The sequence below is a fragment of the Triticum aestivum genome, chromosome 1B (assembly GCF_018294505.1).
Source record: "Triticum aestivum cultivar Chinese Spring chromosome 1B, IWGSC CS RefSeq v2.1, whole genome shotgun sequence".
NCBI classification, from domain to species: domain Eukaryota; kingdom Viridiplantae; phylum Streptophyta; class Magnoliopsida; order Poales; family Poaceae; genus Triticum; species Triticum aestivum.
The window spans coordinates 642,353,005-642,376,542 of record NC_057795.1 but is presented as its reverse complement, the minus strand read 5'-3'; the positions used below and the strand labels follow the sequence as shown (position 1 = coordinate 642,376,542).

At 41.7% G+C, this 23,538-nt stretch overlaps 1 protein-coding gene and 1 long non-coding RNA gene across 8 annotated transcripts; both read right to left on the bottom strand.

Annotated features, from left to right (window-relative positions):
* Positions 1 to 12,361: 12,361 nt before the first annotated feature.
* Positions 12,362 to 19,329, bottom strand: LOC123144727 (uncharacterized). 6 transcript variants are annotated; one of them, XR_006471890.1, is made up of 7 exons: positions 18,452 to 19,329; positions 18,140 to 18,247; positions 17,944 to 18,058; positions 15,245 to 17,357; positions 14,525 to 14,752; positions 12,665 to 14,408; positions 12,362 to 12,576 (listed from the first exon to the last, which is right to left on the bottom strand). It is a non-coding gene; the product is annotated as an uncharacterized lncRNA (long non-coding RNA). The 6 variants fall into 6 exon arrangements; XR_006471874.1 differs by having other exon boundaries at positions 14,525 to 14,739; XR_006471895.1 differs by having other exon boundaries at positions 12,665 to 14,739; positions 15,245 to 17,101; positions 17,229 to 17,357.
* Positions 19,330 to 20,237: 908 nt separating this feature from the next.
* On the bottom strand, positions 20,238 to 23,135 carry LOC123098107 (uncharacterized). 2 transcript variants are annotated; one of them, XR_006447655.1, is made up of 5 exons: positions 22,499 to 23,135; positions 22,180 to 22,325; positions 22,000 to 22,079; positions 21,076 to 21,147; positions 20,238 to 20,436 (listed from the first exon to the last, which is right to left on the bottom strand). XR_006447655.1 is itself a non-coding variant. In XM_044519989.1 (5 exons), the coding sequence occupies exons 1-4, from the start codon at positions 22,603 to 22,605 to the stop codon at positions 21,087 to 21,089; spliced, it is 384 nt and encodes a 127-aa protein (XP_044375924.1). In that variant the 5' UTR covers positions 22,606 to 23,135; the 3' UTR covers positions 20,238 to 20,436; positions 21,076 to 21,086. The 2 variants fall into 2 exon arrangements, 1 of the variants encoding a protein (XP_044375924.1); XM_044519989.1 differs by having other exon boundaries at positions 22,180 to 22,315.
* Between the last annotated feature and the right edge of the window lie 403 nt (positions 23,136 to 23,538).

Below are 23,538 nucleotides of genomic sequence, written 5' to 3'. Positions count from 1 at the left end.
CATCACCCCTCCCTCACCGGAGCCGGGCAAAACTTGGTGTAGTAGACAGTCGGGAAGTCGTCGTGCTAAGGCCCCAAGGACTAGCACGCGAGAACAACAGCCGCGGCCGATGAAGAGTAGCGTAGATCGGAAGGATCCAACCTGAAAACAAACGAAGGTAGACGAACGATGAACAGATCCGAGCAAATCCATAAAGGACAGATTCGCCGGAGACACAGATCCTAGACGCATCACCGGAATGGGGAGTAGGCGGGGAGAACCTTATTCCACCTTCAGGGAGCTACCGCCGTCTCGCCTCCCTGAGCAGGACACAAACCGTAACAAATCTCGAAGACACATCTAAAAACGAAGCCCTCCCTCTACCGGACCTTGCAGCTATGGCCCGCCGTGCCATATGTACCCCTTTCATTCAGGCCAGTCGACCTCTGCGTTCTGAGGGCTGCGCATGTCCCTGTAGTCACCAGCGTTGTGGCCGGAGGCCACATGGACCCCACCTCCGGCGCTAGGGGCCGACAAGTATTTCCTCTTTCTCCAGTGCCTTGTGGAGAAGGAGACCAGACGCATCCTCCTCCGATCATCTCCTACCATGCCAACGGCCTTCACCGGCACGGGAGACATGGTGGCTAATTCACTACTAGGAAAACGGCTATAAATGAAATGGACACTAATGGCGCACCACATGTGTGATGCGCCATTAGTATATAGCAATGGCGCACCACATATAGGTGCGCCATTAAACTTCAAATACTAATGGCGCACCACATACACGGTGCGCCATTAGTAACATTTTTTTTACAAAACTAGTAATGGCGCACCAGGGGATAGTGCGCCATTACTAGTTTAACTAGTAATGGCGCACCACACACTCAGTGCGCCATTAATAACATATATTTTTTTATTTTTTTTCAAAGTTAGTACAAAGTTAGCAATGGCGCACCGTGGACGCGGTGCGCCATTACTAGTTAAAACTAGTAATGGCGCACCGTGTCCACGGTGCGCCATTACTAGTTAAAACTAGTAATGGCGCACCACTCCCACGGTGCGCCATTACTAACAATTTTTTTTATTTTTTTTCAATGTTAGTAATGGCGCACCGTGGGTGTGGTGCGCCATTACTAGCTTTGACCCAAAATTCCCCCGAATGCCCCCCCTCCCCATGGACCGCCTTTTCAGTTTAAAAAATAAATAAAAGAAAATGATAGAAATGTCAAAAAAATAAAAGAAAATAAGTTTCCCATGTGATATGTGGTCTAGTTGTTGGGAAAATTTGCAAATATGAATTTCGACTTTATTTGCAAAATCTCTCTGGAATTTATAAAATGGGCATAACTTTTGCATACAAACTCGGATTAAAAAGTTTTTTATATGAAAAATCATCTACTCAAAAAGTTACACCCAAATTTAACCGGGGAAACCCCGTTAAACATTTTCAAAATTCTCAAAAACCTAACAGAAAAAAGTTCGGGGCTTTTAAGATCTGGAGGCAAAAAAATTCAGAAAATTTCAAACTTACTAGAGGTGCACCGTTTGCTAGGTGCGCCACTAGTAACAGAAACTAATTTCGAATATTTTTTTCGGGATTTTTTTTTCAAAATATGATACGTAATATGAACGGAAGTTTGAAATAATTTTTCAAAATTTCATCACACTCATGAACATGCACAAAGTCCTAAACATCAACAAGGTTTAATAGGATTGATATGCTAGATATATCAACAAGTGCCTGTGAAGTGAGCTGGTGTTGGGCTTGGATAGAACACTGAAGTTAAGCGTGATTGGGTTGGAGTAGTGTGAGGATGGGTGACCTTTCGGGAAGTTTGACCATGGAGTGTGATTTGACCCGAGATTAAGCATATTGACCCGAGATTAAGCCATAGTGACCCAAGATTAAGGAAAAATAAAATAAAATAATACTAGTGGTGTGGTACTAGTGGCGCACTAGTGGTGCGCCATTAGTAGGCAAAACTGGTGCGCCACTAGTACGCCTTTTCCTAGTAGTGATTCCTGCTCGTCCTCGAGTAGGTAAATGATAAAAACAGAACTTTTGATGTGGAATACTATCTAACACATTTATCCATGTAATTTTCCTTATTGTGGCGTGAATGTTTAGATCCAAAAGATTCAAAACAGAAGTTCGATATTGACATAAAAATAGTAATACCTCTAGCATACTAAGAAAGCAATCATGTCTTCTGAAAATAACATGGACAAAGAAAGTTATCCCTACAAAATCATATAGTCTGGCTATGCTCTATCTTCATCACACGAAATATTTAAATCATGTACAACCCCGGGTTCAACCAAGCAATTGTTTCATACTTTAGTATTCTCAAACTTTTTCAATCTTTACACAATACATGAGCATGAGCCATGGATATAGCACTATGGTGAAAGAGAATATGGTGGTTGTGGAGAAGACTAAAAGGGAGAAGATAGTCTCACATCAACTAGGTGTATCGACGGGCTATGGAGATGCCCATCAATAGATATCAATGTGAGTGAGTAGGGATTGCCATGCAACGGATGCACTAGAGCTATAAGTGTATGAAAGCTCAAAAGGAAACTAAGTGGGCGTGCATCCAACTTGCTTGCTCACGAAGACCTAGGGCAATTTGAGGAATCCCATCATTGGAATATACAGGCCAAGTTCTATAATGAAAAATTTCCACTAGTATATGAAAGTGGCAGAATAAGAGACTCTCTATCGTGAAGATGATGGTGCTACTTTGAAGCACAAGTGTGGAAAAAGTATAGTAACATTACCCCTTATCTCTTTTTCTCTCATTTTTTTATTTGGGCCTTTCTCCTTTTTTATGGCCTCCTTTTTTTCGTCTGGAGTCTCATCCCGACTTGTGGGGGAATCATAGTCTCCATCATCCTTTCCTCACATGGAACAATGCTCTAATAATAAAGATCATCACACTTTTATTTACTTACAGCTCAATAATTACAACTCAATACTTAGAACAAAATATGACTCTATGTGAATGCCTCCAGCGGTGTACCGGGATGTGCAATGACTCAAGAGTGACATGTATGAAAGAATTACAAACGGTGGCTTTGCCACAAATACAATGTCAACTACATGATCATGCAAAGCAATATGACAATGATGGAGCATGTCATAATAAACGGAACGGTGGAAAGTTGCATGGCAATATATCTCAGAATGGCTATGGAAATGCCATAATAGGTAAGTATAGTGGCTGTTTTGAGGAAGGTATATGGTGGGTGTATGGTACCGGCGAAAATTGCGCGGTACTAGAGAGGTTAGCAATGGTGAAAGGGTGAGAGTGCGTATAATCCATGGACTCAACATTAGTCATAGAGAAATCACATAATTATTGCAAAAATCTATTAGTTATCGAAACGAAGGACTACGTGCATGCTCCTAGGGGAAAGGTTGGTAGGAGTTAACCATCGAGCGATCCCGACCTCCACACAAAGGAAGACAATCAAAAAATAAATCATGCTCCAACTTCATCACATAACGGTTCACCATACGTGCATGCTACGGGAATCACAAACTTTAACAATAGTATCTCTCAAATTTACAACTACTCCACTAGCATGACTCTAATATCACCATCTTCATATCTCAAAACAATCATAAAGAATCAAACTTCTCACAATATTCAATGCACTTCATATGAAAGTTTTTATTGTATCCATCTTGGATGCCTATCATATTAGGACTAAATTTATAACCAAAGCAAATTACCATGTTGCTCTAAAAGACTCTCAAAATAATATAAGTGAAGCATGAGAGTTTAACAATTTCTCTAAAATAAAGCCACCGCCATGCTCTAAAAAGATACAAGTGAAGTATTAGAGCAATATTATCTAGCACAAAAGATATAAGTGAGGCACATAGAGTATTCTAATAAATCACGATTCATGCGTGTCTCTCCCAAAAGGTGTGTACAGCAAAGATGATTGTGTAAAACTAAAAAGCAAAGACTCAAATCATACAAGATGCTCCAAGCAAAACACATATCATGTGGTGAATAAAAATATAGCCTCAAGTAAAGTTACCGATAGACGAAGATGAAACAGGGGATGCCTTCCGGGGAATCCCCAAGCTTAGGCTTTCGGTTGTCCTTGAATTTTACCTTGGGGTGCCTTGGGATCCCCAAACTTAGGATATTGCCACTCCTTATTCCATAATCCATCAAATATCCTTACCAAAAACATGAAAACTTCACAACACAAAACTCAACAGGAAATCTCATGAGCTCCGTTAGTATAAGAAAGTAAATCGCCACCTTAGGTACTGTTGCAAACTCATTCTTTATTTATATTGATGTAATATCTAATGTATTCCAACTTTTCCATGGTTCATACCCCCCGATACTACCCATAGATTCATCAAAATAAGCAAAGAACACGCAAAAAATAGAATCTATCAAAAACAGAATAGTATGTAGTAATCTGTAACTCTCGAATACTTCTGTAACTCCAAAAATCCGGCCAAATTATAAAAACCTAAGCAATTTGTGTACCAATCCATAGCAAAAAGAAACAGATCAAAAGCACATTTCTGTGAATTTGAAAACTATACTGGGCGCAAAAGTTTCTGATTTTCAGCAGGATCAAGACAACTATCACCATAAGATATCCTAAAGGTTTAACTTGGCACAAAAACGAATTAAAACATAAAACCACATCTAACGAGAGGCTAGATGAATTATTTATTACTAAATAGGAACAAAAAGGAAAGAACAAAAATAAAATTGGGTTGCCTCCCGACAAGCGCTATTGTTTAACGCCCTTAGCTAGGCATAAAAACGCAAATAGATCTCGATATTGCTATAATAATGATAGGGAAAATCTCGAAAACTCATCTCATACTCTCTACGTTCAGCAGCAAGTTTTCTTTGTGGCAACCAAAGTAATCAAAAGGGCTAAATTTAATGGGACAAAAATCCCCAAGATCAAGCTCGGGAGGAATTGGTTCCTCCTTTGGCCCTTCATATTGTACAACCAACTCATCATTATAAGCGTTCTTTTTGATAAAAGTTATGAGATTTTTTTCAAGATAAAAACCCAATCCGTTGTTTTGGATAGAAAAATCGTCGTTAAGCTCAGAAATCCTATCAACTAGAACATCGGTAGGAACTCTCTTTCTTAAATTTTCATTATAAGCAACATGATCTAAGGATTGTAAACGCATTATGTCTTCTGATTAAAGAGAGTTGCTTCTATGGGAGGACGACCAACGTCTACCCTATAATGCGCAAAAATTTCATTAGTCTCTTTTATTATAAATCTGAACTCGTGTGCTAGAAAGATGGTAGCTGCGCGTTTAATAGAAGAATGCTCAATATTAGAAAATTCTAGAAAAAATATTTGTATGGAAGGATGCATGTGAATAAATTGTCTTTCAAGTTCAACTACGAGCAAAGATATAGCATCCGAAAGACTACTAATTTTATGGAGAGTAGATCCACCCGTAGTGGGTAAAGCACCAACACAAGTAAAGAAATCTTGCATAACACCTTTTTCAATAATATTGCCACTACCAATGCAGAACTTTTTAGTTTGCAAAATAGTAGGTTCTTCATGAGGATTAGTATTAGCAAAAGCATCAAAGTACCCCCCCCCCCCATTGTTACTACTATCCTTTTCAACAATAACCTCCCCAATTTCAGACATAGTGGCAACAAACCAATCTAACAAAGGAGCACACAAGAAGCAAGCGAAAAAGACGAACGGAAGAGGGGCGAAGAAAAGGCAAATCTTTTCGAAAACCATTTTAGAGGTGTGGGAGAGGAAAACGAGAGGCGAATGGCAAATAATGTAATGCAAGAGAGAAGAGTTTATGATTGGTACTTGGTATGGCTTGACTTGACGTAGATCTCCCCGGCAATGGCGCCATAAATTCTTCCTGCTACCTCTTGAGCTTGCGTTGGTTTTTCCCTTGAAGAGAAAAGGGTGATGCAGCAAAGTACAGTAAGTATTTCTCTCAGTTTGAGAACCAAGGTATCAATCCAGTAGGAAATAGTGCACAAGTCACCTAATACCTGCAGAAACAATCAACAACTTGCACCCAACGCGATCAAGGGGTTTCCAATCCCTTCACGGTTACTTGCAAAAGTGTGATCTGATAGAGATATATAAACGGTAAAGTAAATATTTTTGGTATTTTTGGTTTATAGATTGGAAAGTAAAAGATTGCAAAATAGTAGATCGGAAACTAGTATGATGTAAAAGAGAACTTATATGATGGAAAAGAGACCCGGGGGCCATTGGTTTCACTAGTGGCTTCTCTCAAGATAACAAATATTATGGTGGGTGAACAAATTACTGTCGAGCAATTGATAGAAGAGTGCAAAGTTATGACGATATCTAAGGCAATGATCATGAATATAGGCATCACGTCTGTGTCAAGTAGACTGAAATGATTCTGCATCTACTACTATTACTCCACACATCGACCACTATCCAACATGCATCTAAAGTATTAAGTTCATAAAGAATGGAGTAACGCATTAAGTAATATGACATGATGTAGAGGAATTAACTAAAGAAATATGATGAAAACCCCATCTTTTTATCCTCGATGGCAACAATACAATACATGCCTTGCCGCCCCTACTGTCATTGGAAAAGAACACTGCAAGATTGAACCCAAAGCTAAGCACTTCTCCCATTGCAAGAAAAACCAATCTAGTAGGCCAAACAAAACCGATAATTCGAAGAGACTTGCAAAGATATCAAATCATGTATATAAGAATTCAGAGAAGATTCAAATAATATTCATAGATAGTCTGATCATAAATCCACAATTCATCGGATCTCGGCAAATACACCGCAAAAGAATATTACATCGAATTGATCTCCAAGAACATCGAGGAGAACATGGTATTGAGAATCAAAGAGAGAGAAGAAGCCATCTAACTACTAGCTATGGACCCGTAGGTGTGAGGTAAACTACTCACGCTTCATCGGAAGGGTAATGATATTGATGTAGAATCCCTCCGTGATCGAATTCCCCTTCAGCAAGACGCCGGAGAAAGCCACTAGATGGGATATCACGGGTACAGAAGGTTGCAGTGGTGGAAAAGTGGTTTCGTGGCTCCCCCGAAAGTTTTTGGGGTATAAGAGTATATATAGGCGAAGGAACTAGGCCAATAGACCCACAAGGGGCACACGAGGTAGAGGGGCGCCCTACCCCCTGGGCGCGCCCTCCACCCTTGTGGCCGCCTCGTTGTGTCTCCGACTTCATCTCCAAGTCTTCTGGTTTGCTTTTGGTTCAAGAAAGATCATCGCGAAAGTTTCATTCCATTTGGACTCCGTGTGGTATTCCTTTTCCGCGAAACTCTGAAATAGGCAAAAAAAAAACAGAAACTGGCATTGGGCTCTCGGTTAATAGGTTAGTCCCAAAAATAATATAAAATTGCATATTAATGCATATAAAACATCTAAAACAGATAATATAATAGCATGGAACAATCAAAAATTATAGATATGTTGGAGACGTATCAGTGGCCATCGACCAGATGTGGTCAATGCCAACAAGGAATCGGTTCACATATAACTTGACAAGGTAGTGGCACAAGCTCTTCTCATCATGATATGATCTCGTTGTTGTTGCAGGAAGACATGGATCAAAGAAAATCAAGCTGCTTAGAAGATCTAACCCATATTTAACAACTAATTTATATGAAGGTACCAGTGGCATTGCAAACTCGTAAGCAATCATGGATTCATGGTGCTGGTTTTAGGAAACCATCTGACAACCATGTCGTGTAACTGGGAATATAAGGTTCGCACCAGAGATTAAGGCCCAGTTCTTTTGCCAGAATCTGGTGATTCTCCCAGAATGCGACCCCTACCCAGTTTCTCCTAAAATATTTGAGCCCCATTTGATTTACAATCCTATCTAGTTACGGTCTTGGTAGACAGGATTATAAAGCAAATGGGGCTCAAAGCTTCTGGGAGAAGCTGGGTAGGGGTCGGATTCTGGGAGAATCCCCAGATTCTTGCAAAACAATTGGGCCTAAAGTATCTCACGAAACTGAAGATAACATGAAATTTTTGGTTTTCCTTATCGTATGAGACAAGCTTTTCATCCCATCCATTGATTTGGGAAAAAATAATTCAATTTGCATTCCTCATCGACTGCAACAAGTGTACAGACCTCGTCATAGCCTTACACTTCGAACATGTTAGTTGTATGCTTCACGTTCCACTGCCCACTACGGTCGACGCCAGTACTGCCTGGACGGATCTGGCGGGTGGGCTTGGATCCGGGGGAAACTTCAGGCGGGTGTGACGGCCGCACCAAAGTCGACACCTTCAGCGCTGATTCCCTTCATGGAGGCTTCGATGTGGATCATATGCCCCCCACCTCTGGCATGAGCGCATGCGAAAGCCTATGTTCCTTTGTTTGGGTGATGATGGCACTTTGGTGTCATGTTCCTTCCCAAAGGCGTCGGTCGGGGACTGCTCAGGGTGGTGGAGTTGCTGGTAGTTCGGAGTCAATGCGAGATGGCCTGTAGGTGGAGCGGTGTGGCATCAATCGTATTGTCAACGGTGGGTCTCTGTGGCATGGCGCAGTGGAGACTTGGCGTCCGATGCGTGGAGTTGGACTCGCGCAGGAGGAGGAAGTTGTCTGGCGTCATGGTGGCGTTGATGGCAGAGAGGCCTGGCAAGGTCGGTTCATCAGTTCATCTCTGAGGATGCACCGATGGAAGATGGAGGTGACGACCCTTGCAGCATGCGGTGCTCACTAGGAGTGTGCCGGGCCGATGTGTGACCCAATCCAGGTAGTGGCTTGGATGGGACACCCGGCTTTAGATGTTAGGTTTTGGTGCGATGTTTGTTTGGTATTAGGTCCGGACATTCGGCACACCTTCATCAAGGGGATATAGGAGTAGCAACAGTGTTGCCAAGATGGTGGCTTCATATTTATTGATGTATCACCTTATATGGTCTTTGTGAATAATTAATAATATGGCTGCATGCATCGTCCAGATGCAGAGGCCGGGGTACATCCTCCTTTAAAAAAACACTGAGAACTGGCAATCATCACTACTGTAATCCATATGAATTGCATACATGGATCCCTGAGACTGCACGATAAAACCATAATCCGACATGTCTTTCACGCTCAGTGGGACTCAGATTTTCCTCCAAGTATTCCCCTCCGTATCCATTATGATCATCGAAGAACTGCTGGTAGTCAGATGCAACTCGCAACTGATGAAGATAGAGACCGAACTATTATAATGAACAATGCGGGCTTTTGGCTTCGGCTCTGTACGTGGGATTCCTATGTTCAACTTTTTTCGTGGCTTTAACGTTTTACTAGGTTGCAGCCCATGCAGGAGGATTGCAAGCAATAAAGTGCACTTATTTGTTTTCGGTAAAAATCCGCCTAGATTATTAAATCAGCTAATTTGGAAATCTATTACTAATAGGTGGGACCTACCCTCCCAGACTTTAATATGAACTCCCTCCTTTTCGGTTTATTGGGCTCATATCATTTTCTTGGTTTATCATATTATAAGTCTTATTTTCACTTCTTTCTACCGCAAGTTCACATTCCAAGGTACATTAAATTGATGCATGCAAGGATGAAAAGAAACCAACAAATGCATGTGACCATTCCTACTCATTTACTCCCCCATACAGGTTTATTGGGTCCGAGAGCCAAAACACGGAGACCAAGTCATACACTCTTCTAGGCACAATTAACAACATGCGCAGTAATTTAGAGGCATTGGTTGTAGTCATTTAAGTGGATGCATGCGTGCGCTTGCATGTAATTGGCTGCATACTCGTCGGGCCTCATTGAGTGCAGCGATTTAAGTGGTTGCATGCGTTTCATTGGAATCAACACAGTGAACAATTCAAGAATGAAGGAGAAAAACTTAGTGCTTTAATTGTCCGGGCCTTACAAATAGGGACTCCAGTAGTTGGCTCCTGGGCCCAATAAACCCGGCCGAAGGGAGTAGTGGTCATCCATGCATGTATTGTAATTAATGTAGATTAAACTACGAGATACGTTTCTCCACTCATCATCTTCCTTGGTTGATGAGATTTCAAATTTAAGTCATGTAATTAAACCACAAAGGAGGGAGTACATGCATTAGCTGTGTCTAAATTAATGACAACACATCGAGATACTAATACATATCCTATTTTATAATTACTCCCTCCGTCCGGGTTATTGTCCCGAGAGCCAAAATACGAAGACCAAGTCATACACTCTTCTAGGCACAATTAACAGCATGCGCAGTAATTTAGAGGCATTGGTTGCAGTGATTTAAGTAGCTACATGCGTGCGCTTGCATGTAATTGGCTGCCTACTCGCCGGGCCTAATTAAGTGCATCCATTTAAGTGGTTGCATGCGTTTCATTGGAACCAACAAAGTGAATAACTCAAGAATTAAGGGGGGAAACTTAGTGCTTTAATTGTCCGGGCCTTACAAATAGGGACTCCGCTAGTTGGCTCATGGGTCCAATCAACCTGGACGGAGGGAGTAGAACCTACTAAATGAATCAAATGCAACCAATAAATTTTCTAGCAAGATATCACCCATGCATAACTTAAGCATGAAGATAAGTGGCATTTCCCATAGCACTCTGCCTATATAAATAGAGAGCCTAGGTGATACACAATCACACATCGATCAAAAACATACATATACCGAGTCACCTTCCTGCGTAAGGATTGGTCTGCATCTTTCAAAGTTGATTGATATGGCTAGTGCTAGAGCGGTTGCCATGTTCTACCTCGTAGTTTTTGTGACGTTCTCTTTTTTCCCAAACCATACATGGGCAAGTAGGTCTCGAGCTGCCATCGAAAAAGATGCGGTGATGGAACACTGTAAATTTAATATTAAGAAAGGTGTGCACTGGCCATTCGAACCAAGCCATGCATGCTGCCAAGTAGTGACACGTTCAGTGAACCTCCTGGCAATTTGCAATGCGTTTACCACCGCAGATTTGGCTCAGATCAATCTACCAAGGTGGGCTGCTGTCACTCATTCGTGCGGCAATGCGTTGCATGAAGGAGACAACTGTGCAGGTTCGTTTTGCTATTGATATTAACGTATACTTGATATGTTCATATGTGTTTTGTTTGAGAAGTTTTTTTTATATTGTCACATATCTTTGTTTACTTACTATCTCCATGTATGGAAATTAGTTAATTAAGAGACTTTGAATATCATTTGCAGGTTACATTGTTCACTTTTGAGTTGGGCGATGCGTGCAAGGCCGATCTGGTTGATGGACAAATAGAAAAAAGCAATATTATGATACAATGTTTTTCATGGCATCCACATTGTGTGTACTATTTTTTCCGATGCAACTAATAAAATTGAACCATTTTCCCCTTTATTTGATCTTGCAAATCTAGTTACTCACCAAAGTTAATTCATACATACCAATATAAAAAAGAAAGTATTGGAGATTCAACACATCTCACCCATTCAAAGACGATAGGCCACAATGAGGTTTGTACATTTGTCGCAGTCGATATGGAATGCAAAACGATTCCATGTCCTTGCGTGGAATGAATAGCTTGTGTCATATGATATGGAAAACCAGAGATCTTGTGTCATCTTCAGTTTTGAGAGGGATTTTAATCTCCGATGCGATCCTTATATCCCAGTTACACTGAATGGTTGTCAGATGGTTTGCTAAAAGCAGCACCGTAATTGCCAACCGAGTTTGCACGCCACTGGTTGGTACATTCATATGAGTCAGGTGTTTAATATGGGTCAGATTTTCTACGTAAGCAGCTTGGTTTTCTTCTGGAAGCTTGATGTTCTGGTCCATGCCTTTGTGGTGCTTTGAACAATGTTATTTAAAAAGGGTTTGCTATTGTGATTATACTTAGTCTGTAGTAACCTCAATTCGTTTGCTTTCATGTACTAGTTGTGGATCGTGGTCACTTGTGAGTCACTCCTATGGTGGCAAATCCATGGATTTGAGAATAAGTTATCTATGCTTGGGATTACCTGTATTTTCACATTTATTTCTATTTATTTCCTGTAATGATCTGCATGTTCACCTCAACCACATTCGTATGTATTTGGAAACCGGATGAATCGCTCTCTCGTTTGTTGTTTGCTGCAGCAATGCAAGTTGAGTAGTGCAAGTTGTGAAGTAACTTTGTCCTAGTCAACATAATTCATTTCCTTCTGTTTCTATTGATACTAGATGACTCGTTGCGCCAATGGCGCAAAGGCCGAAAGGAAGCCAAGTATTGTGAGAATATTTAGACACCCAAGTCAAAAATCAAATGTGGCCAACACTCCCGCATTCTCTACTTGAAAGCCATCTTTTCTCACCGGATCAAACATAGATACATGATTCTTCAAGAGCAAATTTCAAAGAAAATATAAAGCATGGAAGGCTTTAAGTTGTACTATTGAGACCATACCACCATATCTCCATTTAGTTTCTTTGGAAATCTAAAGGTCTAAGAGGATGGTACATGTGAGAAGCTGTGAATCCACAAAAAAACCTAAACTAACTTCCAAACAAACATTTCAAGTTTGGAAGCCACAAAGAAGCAGCCCAGATCTCTCGTTGTAGTGCAGGTACATGTCCTTAATCCTGCATCCACAGCCCATAATTTTTCAATACCTAAATCCACGAAATCCAACCAAAGAAAATCATGGCAGAAACATGCGCCGTGTCTTACATCTCCGAGAAGGATTTCTTGGCATTCTTGTGCAGGTTGGACACAGCAATCCTCGCTGTGAACTGCAGAAGAACCACACAGGCACCTTCCTTCACCTTGCCCTTGGGGAGGAGGGGGGCAACACTTGCAGCGCCGCGACAAATATGTCTTTTCTGTCCCTCTATCCCTACTATTTGAAGACAAGGATCTCCACTGATAGAAAGATGCCAAGGACAACCAGAATAAGGACAATAAGCAAAGTGTACCCGGCAGTTCAGGCTTTACCCCCAACAAGAACAGACCATGGTCAATTCACACAAGCATGAAAAAGCAGGCAAAGCACACCATGATACACGGCTAACAATTGAAATAAGTGCGCAAATCATGTCCACACGCAACCACAAAATATGAATGGCATGAGGCAAAAGAAAACACAATGTCGGGCCAAACCCAGAATATCAACACGACCAATGAAGCAAGAATAATGACAATACATAGGTCACACAATAAATGCAATTTTCAGAAAAAAAGGAAAGGAAGAAACCCTGATAAGCAGAAGAAAGAAGAAGAAAACTTGATCAACAGAAGAGAGAAATGGCGACCTCCAAGAACGTACAACATAAAAAAGAAAAGAGAAGAAGTAATCATGCCACATGCATTGCACTAAACAGCTCATTATTATTAGGACCTGTGTGCATATCCAAACTTCTTAAGATTCTGTGTAGAGCAGAAATTTTGAAACGACCCAGAAAATTTTAGTAAGAAATAAAATACAGGAACTACAAAAACTAATTAATCCAGGTGGTCTATGCACCACAAATCAGGAATCCTACAATTACACTACTATAAACATATGTCTACTGCATTCCAAGTGCTCATTCCAAGTGCTCTTATATTACATCCGTCTTTTTAATATGAAATCCATCATCCTAACACATGTCTCGTGCTTGATTTTTCTCTAGCAAAACATGAGGCGATAAGCGGTTCAGTTCTATGTGCATACTCTGATATCCAGGAAGTGACTACTTTCATGTTAGAAAATCATGAAAAGACATGGGTTTGACAGAATTTATAACCACTTGATAAAAAAAGGGCATCCAACAATTATGGTGCTGTAAACGTCCATCATGATGAACCTAATTGACTATCCCATCAGTATGTAGAAAGGGACACTAATAGCAATAAGTACTCCCTCCGTAAACTAATATAAGAGCGTTTAGAATACTAAAGTCGTGATCTAAACGCTTTTATATTAGTTTACAGAGGGAGTACCTTATAATAAATCAATGATGCTACTCGACAACCATATTTATGTAGAAACTTAATTAGAAATACATTTAACTGTAAAATGTCAGTGACAATGGAATACTACCTTCAGTATGCTTACCACCAAAGCAGCCAAGAATATTTTCAGGAAAATGTCGGTCTAGAAAATGTTAAACTGAAATTTGATTTGAATCCCATTTGCAGAACAAAAGCGAATCTCAGCTGATTCCTTTGTCGATAAACAAGCAATTGTATTTAAGCAAAAGCAAGGAAGTGAAAAGAAAACTCATATATTACTTCCTCCTTGAAAGGAAACAAATTAGCCTCTGAATTTGGCCGCCAGCACCAAAGAAAGGAAAAAAAATACAGAAGGAAGAAAACAGCAGACAAACGAAATAAACGAAAGCTTACAAGAGGAAGCAGAAAGAGGTCATTCCAGAACGCAACTGAATAAGTGAATATTAGAGCACCACTTGTTAGAATTACCCTCCTAGGCCCTCTGTGATCAATTTGCACCAAAAACACAAGAGCAATCTAAGGAAAATATATTCAGCATACATGGCAACCCAACGCACCAAATCCACCAGAACAAAGAACGCGAAACTTTATTAATACCTCATGTACAACAACATATCCCTTCTCTGGTGTTCCGCAGATGATGAAACATATGGATCGAGTGGTATAAAAATATGCAACAATTGATCTGCTCTGGTTCAACCATCTTCACCACAGACAAGAGGGGATTGGCATCCAGGGTTTTCCCACGTCCTGTACATCAAACACGCGGCGATTGGCGAATGCTTCTCGCACATTGGCACGGCAGACCCAGCCTGTGTGGATCGACTATAAATTTATCAGTACTCTAGAGAATTAATGTGGTACACTTAGCAACACACACTAACATCTTCCCAGTAATATATAACATAAGAATAAAGAAAGAGCAAACGGTACCAACAAAGTTGAAATCTACAAAATTCCAGTACACCTCCAGCATGCCAAACACAACAAAATGATCATTGACCAAAAGGCGACAGAATGAAATACAAAAATTATATTGTTTCTGGCACAAGTTGACAAGGAGAAGAAAAGACATGTGTATGCACTATTTTAATATTTACAAAAGCATAATTACATCTGGCATCCAGAAGCTGTAATATGAAGACAATAATTAATTAATTATACAGTTGGAACAATGTGAACACAGTGATATACTTATATACTGTAATTTATGATTCGTAACAACAGAAAAGATAAATAATATGCAAGTCAAAGTACTCTAGATTCAAGAAAAGCATGTCCAGCATACATATACATGTCTTGTACGACTAAACATACCTGCATCAGAAGGAACTGTTTTGGCATCCCAGGTGGACGATGAAATAGGATCTCCCATATGCTTTCGTAGGAAAGTTCAAGTTTGTATTTCTTCCAAGTCGTAGATCAGGCAACAGTAAATCTTCTTCATAGCAAATCCAAACTCAACAGAAACATCTATTCCGCTCCACAGAATAGATAGAACTCTTTCCCTCAGAATCATCTTATATAAACAAACATTCTAGGAGCCAATGGTTTAACAAAAGCAAAAGAAAATTGTGGGCTGGTAGATTTTGCACAAACAAAATTGGTGGAACAATAAAACAAATTAAGAGCAGTTGAGATCAAGAAAGGTCGGAATGGAAATTCATACAAAACCTGCAGCATATGTGATACATCTTATCATTAAAAAAACATGTATTATGGGCACAAATTATATCGAGGCATCTTTACTTTCACAGAGCTAAAAACGTCACATTTATAATCCAAGCACAAGCTCGACCAAAACATCCACAAGCCTGCATAACGATTAGGAAAAATCTGGTAGATGGAAAACACTCAATGCACTGCATCAGCTATTCAACCTGGCAGGAAAATCTGACCATAAAATTCACACATCCCACTGAGCATTCCATCGAACAGCACCTGGAAATCCTTCAAGGGCCGTATAGAAGCACGATTATTAGCAATGAATCACAGAACTATAACTAAGCAGGAAATTTTGCTTATTAGCCTTTTCTATTGGATTTCTAAGGTACTCAGCAAAAACATTTCAAAAAATGCTTTCAAGATTTGTAGGTTGAATCTTTTTCCTGAGCGTAAAAGATTATAATTAAAGTACTTAGTGTGTAGCTCTTGCAAGAGTATTACTTCATGTGTGAACAATTAGAATGCTTGCCCTATACTTCAAATTTTTGTGTCCCGGACGGCTATTACTCTCTGCTGAAATTCTTGATTTCGCAGAAAGATTTACTCAAGAAGCAACAATGAGACCATATTTCATGGAAAAATATATTATAATAACAGATTTACTCGAAGCGGAATGGCAGTCAGGTAGACTATTTCTTTTAACAAGAAGAAATTGAAGAACTATAGCATAGTCTATCCTCGCATTTGCACCTCTCACGCCAACTAAGATAAACCAAAGCATGGACTTGGACAGGAAAATCGAAGAGACGGAAATGAATTGGTACACCTGTGGATGGGTTAGACAGCAAGTAGTCGCCGGCAAGGACGCCCAGGCCTGGATGAGAACACCCGCCCCCACGCGCAGTTTGGATTTGGGCAGACACAAAAAGCACACACTGCCACATAACCAAATGGTATGAAAGTACCAGCAGCGACCAACCAAACCGAATAAACCACATGAATGGTTGTGAAGTAAGCTAATATTATATGCATCTCACAACTCGTGACCAAATGTAACTGAAAATTGAAAATACGGAAGATCTGCTCTGCATTTTTAGAAAGTCAAAATACTAAAGATCTCTAATGCAATATAACAATAAGGAAGCAAACAAGGCACACATGATTTAAATTATGGTCGCTTAGCTTCTAAAATTTTCCCCTTATATGACAGCCTTGCTCCCAGAAAGAGCCATTACTGTATTTGGATTTCTTATATGAAAAAAGATCAAGAACTAAAAACTATGTTCAGCAAGACATCCTCTGCACCAATGGTACAAGCAAAACTCACCAGAGAAATTTCCATTAGCAATCTCCAAGGCTCAAGTAGGAAAAAAAATCAAAAAGGAGTAAACTGAATGGGACGGAGCTGAAATACCCGCGGACGGGTTGGAGACTGCGATGCCACTGGCAAGGACGCCCATCAAACTATGTTTCTTCTGTTATAAGCTTTTCTTTTACTTCATCTTGGAGCTGTGAAGAAAACCATCTAGATATGAGCCTTCGATCTTTAAACCAACCATTTGCATGCATAAATTAGTTGCCTCGGTTTCCTTGGGTTGTATCATATAACAAAGAACAGAACAAAATAGATCTCTACCAGAGCCATAATTGTCTTGAGTAAATGGAAGTTAGAGAGATAAATGAGAATCCATGAGGTAAAAACGAATTAGAAAAATTGCCGCCAAAATCCTCAGTGTCTGCCATTCTTCTCTGTGTCGTCAGGCCGCTGCAACCAAAACAGAAGGTATCACAACTCATAGGTATCGGAAGTTCTAAACTGTAACCAAAGCATAGCTAACCATCAGCATCTCACCTGACCTACCAAAATTATTGAAAGACCAGCACCAAAATTACACCCCATCAATAATGCAGGCCAAGCAAAGACAAAAAGTAAAGCAGCTAGCAACAAGATATAATCCAGAAACAACATAACTTTTGAGACCTTGCATCCAAAGCTGGTGAAACCACTCTGTAATACAAAAACATTCTCACACGATGGACCAACCCGGTGAAGCACGGCAGAGAGCAATGGCTATGTCAGAGCACCAGACCTAATCATGCACATCCTTTCCTTGAAGGATCACATCCTTAAAATTAATCTTCATATAGAGTTATTTTTGTTAGCAAGCCAGTTCCCAAATCTGCACCTCTCCTTTTGCATCTGTATCTACCAGCTCTCCTTTTGCATATGTATCGAAGATAAACCAAAATAGGTAAAAAGGTAGATCGAGTACATTGCACACCCAACAAGCATAAACCAAAGTGTGGATTGAGCAGAAAATAAGGGAACAAGCGGGAAGAAGTTGCATTACCTGGAGGTGGGTTGGAGACGGCGAGGTCGCCAGCAAGGACAGCCAACGCTGGCCGAGGTCACCCAACGTTTTCGGCATGCCATGTGCATCTCCCTGGTGCTTCACCTTCTTGCTGCTGTATATGAGCATACACTCAGATCAATTAATATAATTGTTTCTTTCTTTGCGGAAATGAAAACTAACAGGAATAAGTCACCTGCTCAATCTATCTTTTGGCATGTTCTTCTTCTCCTTATGGTTCATTGTCAACCACTGGCCGTAGTATGTCAAATTACCAACCAGTGCAGCAGCAGCAGATTCCACCCTGCAACCCAATCACAATACTAAGAAAATGAAAGCACCAACATAACATATATTATTCTGAAACAACAGCACAAAATGAAATGGCCTTAAAAATGTATTAATACAGATGCAAAGCAAACCAAAAGGCATCCCGAGTACTTCCAGAATAGCAGGTAGAACAAAAGGGAAGAAGCCAATAGAGAAAGCATCAGATTTCAGGACGTACCTGGCAAGTATTGATCTGGTCTATTTGATTCCGAGGAAAAAGGGGACGACGCCCAGCAGAAGTGGCGGATGTTGCGTCGCGACCTGACCGAGCCGTCTTCGTGGCTGAGCCCGGCATCCTCCTCCTCCCCTCCTCTGCAGCTCCACCCATCGCAATGGGAGCGCCTCCTGGTGCTCTGCCCCCGCTGCTCCTTGGACCTGGCACCAACCTCTCCTCCACCCCGCGACTCCTTCCCTCCACCACCGGCCTCCAAACTATCCCTGCTCCTCCACCCCAGCATGAAGAAAGATCACCTCTTCTCCTGCTCCCTCTCACTTGCTGCCCTCCATCCTCGGCGGATCCACAACGCTGGAAGCTGGTGGGGCGAGGTGGCGGAAGGAGGAGGCGTGTTGATTTGGGCCGGCCGGATCAGCAACCCCGGCTCCTCATTTTCTCTTTCTTCCGCAAGGACCGATCCATGGCGCTAGATCTATTCGAGCGTCGCCCTTCCCTTGCAGGTCGCTGCCGCGCCCGCACGCCTCAGGTCCGGTGGGATCCGGGATGACGAGGGGGGATGGGATGTGTGAGGGGAAGGTCGCCGATGTGCCACCATCTCCCCCCTCCTCCTCCGCCACCAGAGGGCGCCGCCGCCACCATCTCCCCCCTCCTCCTCCGCCACCAGAGGGTGCCGCCGCCACCGTTGTCGAGGGAGTGGAGGGGATGAGGAGCTTGGAAAGGCGGCTGTAGGGGAGGGGGAAAAGAATTAGGGTTGGAGACGAGGGAACGGGGATGGAGGAGAAAGCGGACGGGCGCGGGGCTCACCACGGCCTGCATGTTGAGCGCGTCTCTCGCGCGGTGCGGTGGTTTTCCCCTCGCGTGGTGCGCTGCACCTGGCGGCGGTGTTTTTCCCCTCGCGTGGTACCATGCGCTCGAGGCATTGGTTGTGCGTAGCACTTCTTGAGGCTTTATATGTTAGATACTAGCGAGTAATGCGCGGCAGCACGCCGCGCTATAGCATTATAGGCTATTTATAATTTTTTTTAATATTTGGTAAGTCGTCCCGAGACTTGATTCGTGGCAAAGTAGCTCATACAAGAAAAGATACATCTAATTGGTACATGCATGAGTGATCTACAACATGTAGTGATAGTGGGTGCTGGAATTGCGAAGCACTTGTTTTCTTCCTAGACCAAAGATATTGGTTCTCCAGCTGGATTTGGGACTTGATTCGTGGCAAAGTAGCTCATACAAGAAAAGATACATCTAATTGGTACATGCATGAGTGATCTACAACATGTAGTGATAGTGGGTGCTGGAATTGCGAAGCACTTGTTTTCTTCCTAGACCAAAGATATTGGTTCTCCAGCTGGATTTGTCTTTATGATGTAATGGTAGTGAAATTTACTTCTTCAAACCATCGCTACGGGTCCTAAAAGACATATCATCACCAACCAATCTATTCAAGTCGATCCAATCTGTTCAAATCAATCCACAGAAGCCGCGCAATCCATTCAAGTTGATCCACCGAAGCATGCGCGGCCAACTGTGCGCGGCGGCACGCTGCACCCATTGGTTCATTATGTGTTTGTTTTGTTATAGTTTTTGAAATTTTGTTGTACGGTCTGCATATGCATACCTTTGAGCCAGCTCGAGAGTTTTTACGCCCAGCAGTCTATTTTTTTCCTACATATACTTCTTGAACACACTTAACTACGCTTCTCATATAGTCACATTCTCAGCTTTTTTGAAGTGCAGACCAACTTATGGAGAAAAAAATAACATGTAGAAGGTAAAAAAGATATGCAACTGATGAATCGTTCTTTGGCTTCTTTTCTATGAATCGTCCAAGATACAACATCCATATATGTGACATTCTACTTATATGTAGATCCCTCATCTAACGTCTACACCATCAGGTAGGAAGCAACACGCCCCAATTCAAAACTTGTCTCCATATATAATGAGCTCCTTCTCTATACATGTCCCAGCACCGCTTGAACCCATCCCTGATTGGACATGAACATGTGTTACGTGAAAAATAAATAAAAAACTGATTTGTGGAAATGTATTGGAATACTTTACGTAGGACCATGGGCCATAAGAACAACACAAAATTTTGCACCACATTAGAAAATACTTCTAATTTTGCAACACAAAACAGGCATCCTATAAAAAAAGACAATTCTTCTAATTTGTAGATCTTAAAATTTCAACAATAAGAAACCAATTGATGTATTATATAGTGCTAGCGAAAATTGCAGAAGTATTTGCCGGTTTAGCAACCGGATACTTTAAAGCAGGTTAGCTAGGGGAGATACCATCTGGCCGTCCATGAACCAACAAACTGGAAGAGCTAGGTGAAATGCCATCGGACCGTCCATGAACCAAACAAACTGGAAGCACACTATTACGGGAAAATAGTCTATGTAGGTGATAGCATCCAAGATCACTAAAATATTGTTTAGCGTCTATGGGCTTCCAGATGAACACATATTTCTGTCTATAGGCTTCCAGATGAACACATATTCTTAGATCTGTGATTGTAGCTGACATCAGGCACCTCATCTGTATTTCCCATATGTAATTATAATGCAAGGTATAAAGAAAATTTATTAGTAAATGTATCTAGAGCTCTGTCTCTTTACCTTATACACCTTCAAATTTCCCCCTTAATATTGAAAACCTTGCTGGGGAGGCTCGGCATAATACTCCCACACCTATAATAGAAGTGTAAAAACAGATATATACAGTAAAATGGACATGCAGATCGCATATCTTGACTACTATTAAACTATCATCGGAAAAGAATTAAACTTCCTAATCTACAAAATTACCAAAAGATTATGGAAGAGATGCAACCCTACTAAACGGGACAGAACCACAAATCGCCAATGCATATTGATTCGAGGCTTGTTCAGTGTTCACTGGGTGATGTTAATCGTCGTGGTGTTGCACAGTGGCACGCGAGGCCATCTTATTTTATAGATGGCATAGATGTATTCAGAATTCAACTTCCATTTACAGATTCAGAATAGTCCAAGGATAATTTAGAATAATCGGAGGAAAACTTTGCTCTCACATTGGCTGACATTGGTGAACAAAATTTAACTGAAATGTAAATACTCAGTTCAAGCCTGCAATATTTTGACTATTGCACATGAATTAAAACTCAGAACTGCATGACCTGATTAAAATCTAAAATCCCATGAATTCATAAGAAAATCTATCATGTGGGAAAACTCAGCAAGTGATCTCACATATAAAAAAAGCTAAAAGTTCAGGTGGGGTTTCCTTTTCCTCCGAAGAAGCCCATGTAAAAGTGTTTTGGTCCAAAAGTGCAGGCTGATATATGACCACCTTATCCACTTGCAGAGATAAGCTATTGTAACACTTTGTGTTCAGATCAATACACACTTGTACTCCTCGATCTTGAATGTAGCAGTTGGGTAAAATAAATGGCAGTACATTATCTGATCTCATGAACCAACCTAACTCTGAATGATGGGCGAAGCAGAACAGGTAAGCGGGACAGCGAGAGAACCCAAATTAAGAAGGGGAGATGCACTTACAGGAAGGTATATGAAGATTTTTTTTCACTTTGAATGCTTCCATGCAGCATCAGCGGGCCGAACATCCAGCAAAGAAAGAACTAATGAACAACATGAACCAACAAAACAAATCAAGATTGAGGCAAACAGTAACCAAGGGAGAGTAAATAAAAATAGGACTGGGAAGGAACGGAGCCACACCAGTCGGAGTCTGCAGCATGTGCTTGAAGGTGAGATGCACCGGCACATGATGAGCTCGCCGGAGCTCTTCTCATGCCGCTGCTTGACATGGATGGTCTGGCCATCGAAGAACGAATCCACCATCCAGACCGTGAACCTGAAACTCACTAAACCAAGATATCAAAAATCAGATTAATCCAATCCATAGCGGTGAAATCAACTTGTAAATTGAGAATCAAATCGTGTTGCTATTGATCAATCATCAATCACTGTGAGCTGAGTCCACTGGACATTGTGAGTCAGGTAATGATGGATCATGAATTGGCAAAAATGAACATACCATTTGGATGCAAGAATCCTTCTGTGGCCTCTTCCTCTCCGCCTGTTCGGCCGACGTCGCTTCTGGTGCAGTACTGGACTACTTGACGAAGAAAAGTACGTGACCATCGTTCATGCTTAGGCTTGGCTCGGTTTGGTCAATTGCTAGAACACCTCGCATGCGAGCTGAACACCAGTGTCGCAGGAGGTGGCAAGCGAGGGGCAAGAGCTGGCGCGGGGCAGAGGGGCTGCTAGAGGAGGCCAGCGTGTCAACCTGGACACCCTATTCACGTACCTGCAGCAGAACAATCGTCTCCCGCCCAACCTCCTCCTATGCCGGGCGCGTCCTCTTCCTCTGCCCGAGCTGCTTTTCCAAGACTACAATGGCATTGCCGCCCCATCCTTCAATGCCAGCACCGCCACCGATGACCCAAGCAGCGATGTAGGAGCCCCTGGCCATATGGTGTGCCCCCGTTTTGTGATTTTCGTCGCCTTGGGGAAAGAGGAGCGGTGTACTGAAGGAGAGCGGCGGAGCTCCCTCCAGCCGGTGGTAAGAGATGAGGAGGGCATGGGAGAAGCTCCCTCTGGCGGCGTCAAGAGATGAGGTGGAGGGCATGGGGAGGGGGCGTGGGGAATTGCTGCGGGCGCTGGCTGACTCGATCTCGAGCGACTGCTCGGAGGCAATGAGAGGAGACGTGTGTCTCATTTATACAGAGGAGGGGACGTCTCTAGATAAGTTGACGTGTCGATCTGCTGATCCCTCCTTACCCTCAGGACTACACGCGTGACACCCAGATTGACCTGTTGTACACCCAAAAAACATAAAAAAAAAGCAGAAAAAAGATGCAACGACGCGTGGGACGGGGCCAACACACCTAAACCGGCAACTGCCCTGTGAATCGAACGTGAAAAACGCAGAGACAGATAAAAAAAAGGCAAGAACTCTCTGGAAACTGATGATAGACAAGACCACATAAATAGGTAACTACCACAACAGGAGATAAAATGCCCACAAACTCTTTCAAACACGTGTCACTTTTACAACTGCGGTAAAAAAAAGTT

Bases quoted from the DNA above. Each gene is read 5' to 3' on its own strand.
- LOC123098107 (XM_044519989.1), bottom strand. From the start codon at position 22,605: ATGGTCACGTACTTTTCTTCGTCAAGTAGTCCAGTACTGCACCAGAAG. The intron at 22,080-22,179 runs GTGTGGCTCCGT...GTTGTTCATTAG, and splicing joins CATGCTGCAGACTCCGACTG to TTCTTTCTTTGCTGGATGTT. The intron at 21,148-21,999 runs GTAAGTGCATCT...CTTCTATTATAG, and splicing joins AAATCTTCATATACCTTCCT to GTGTGGGAGTATTATGCCGA.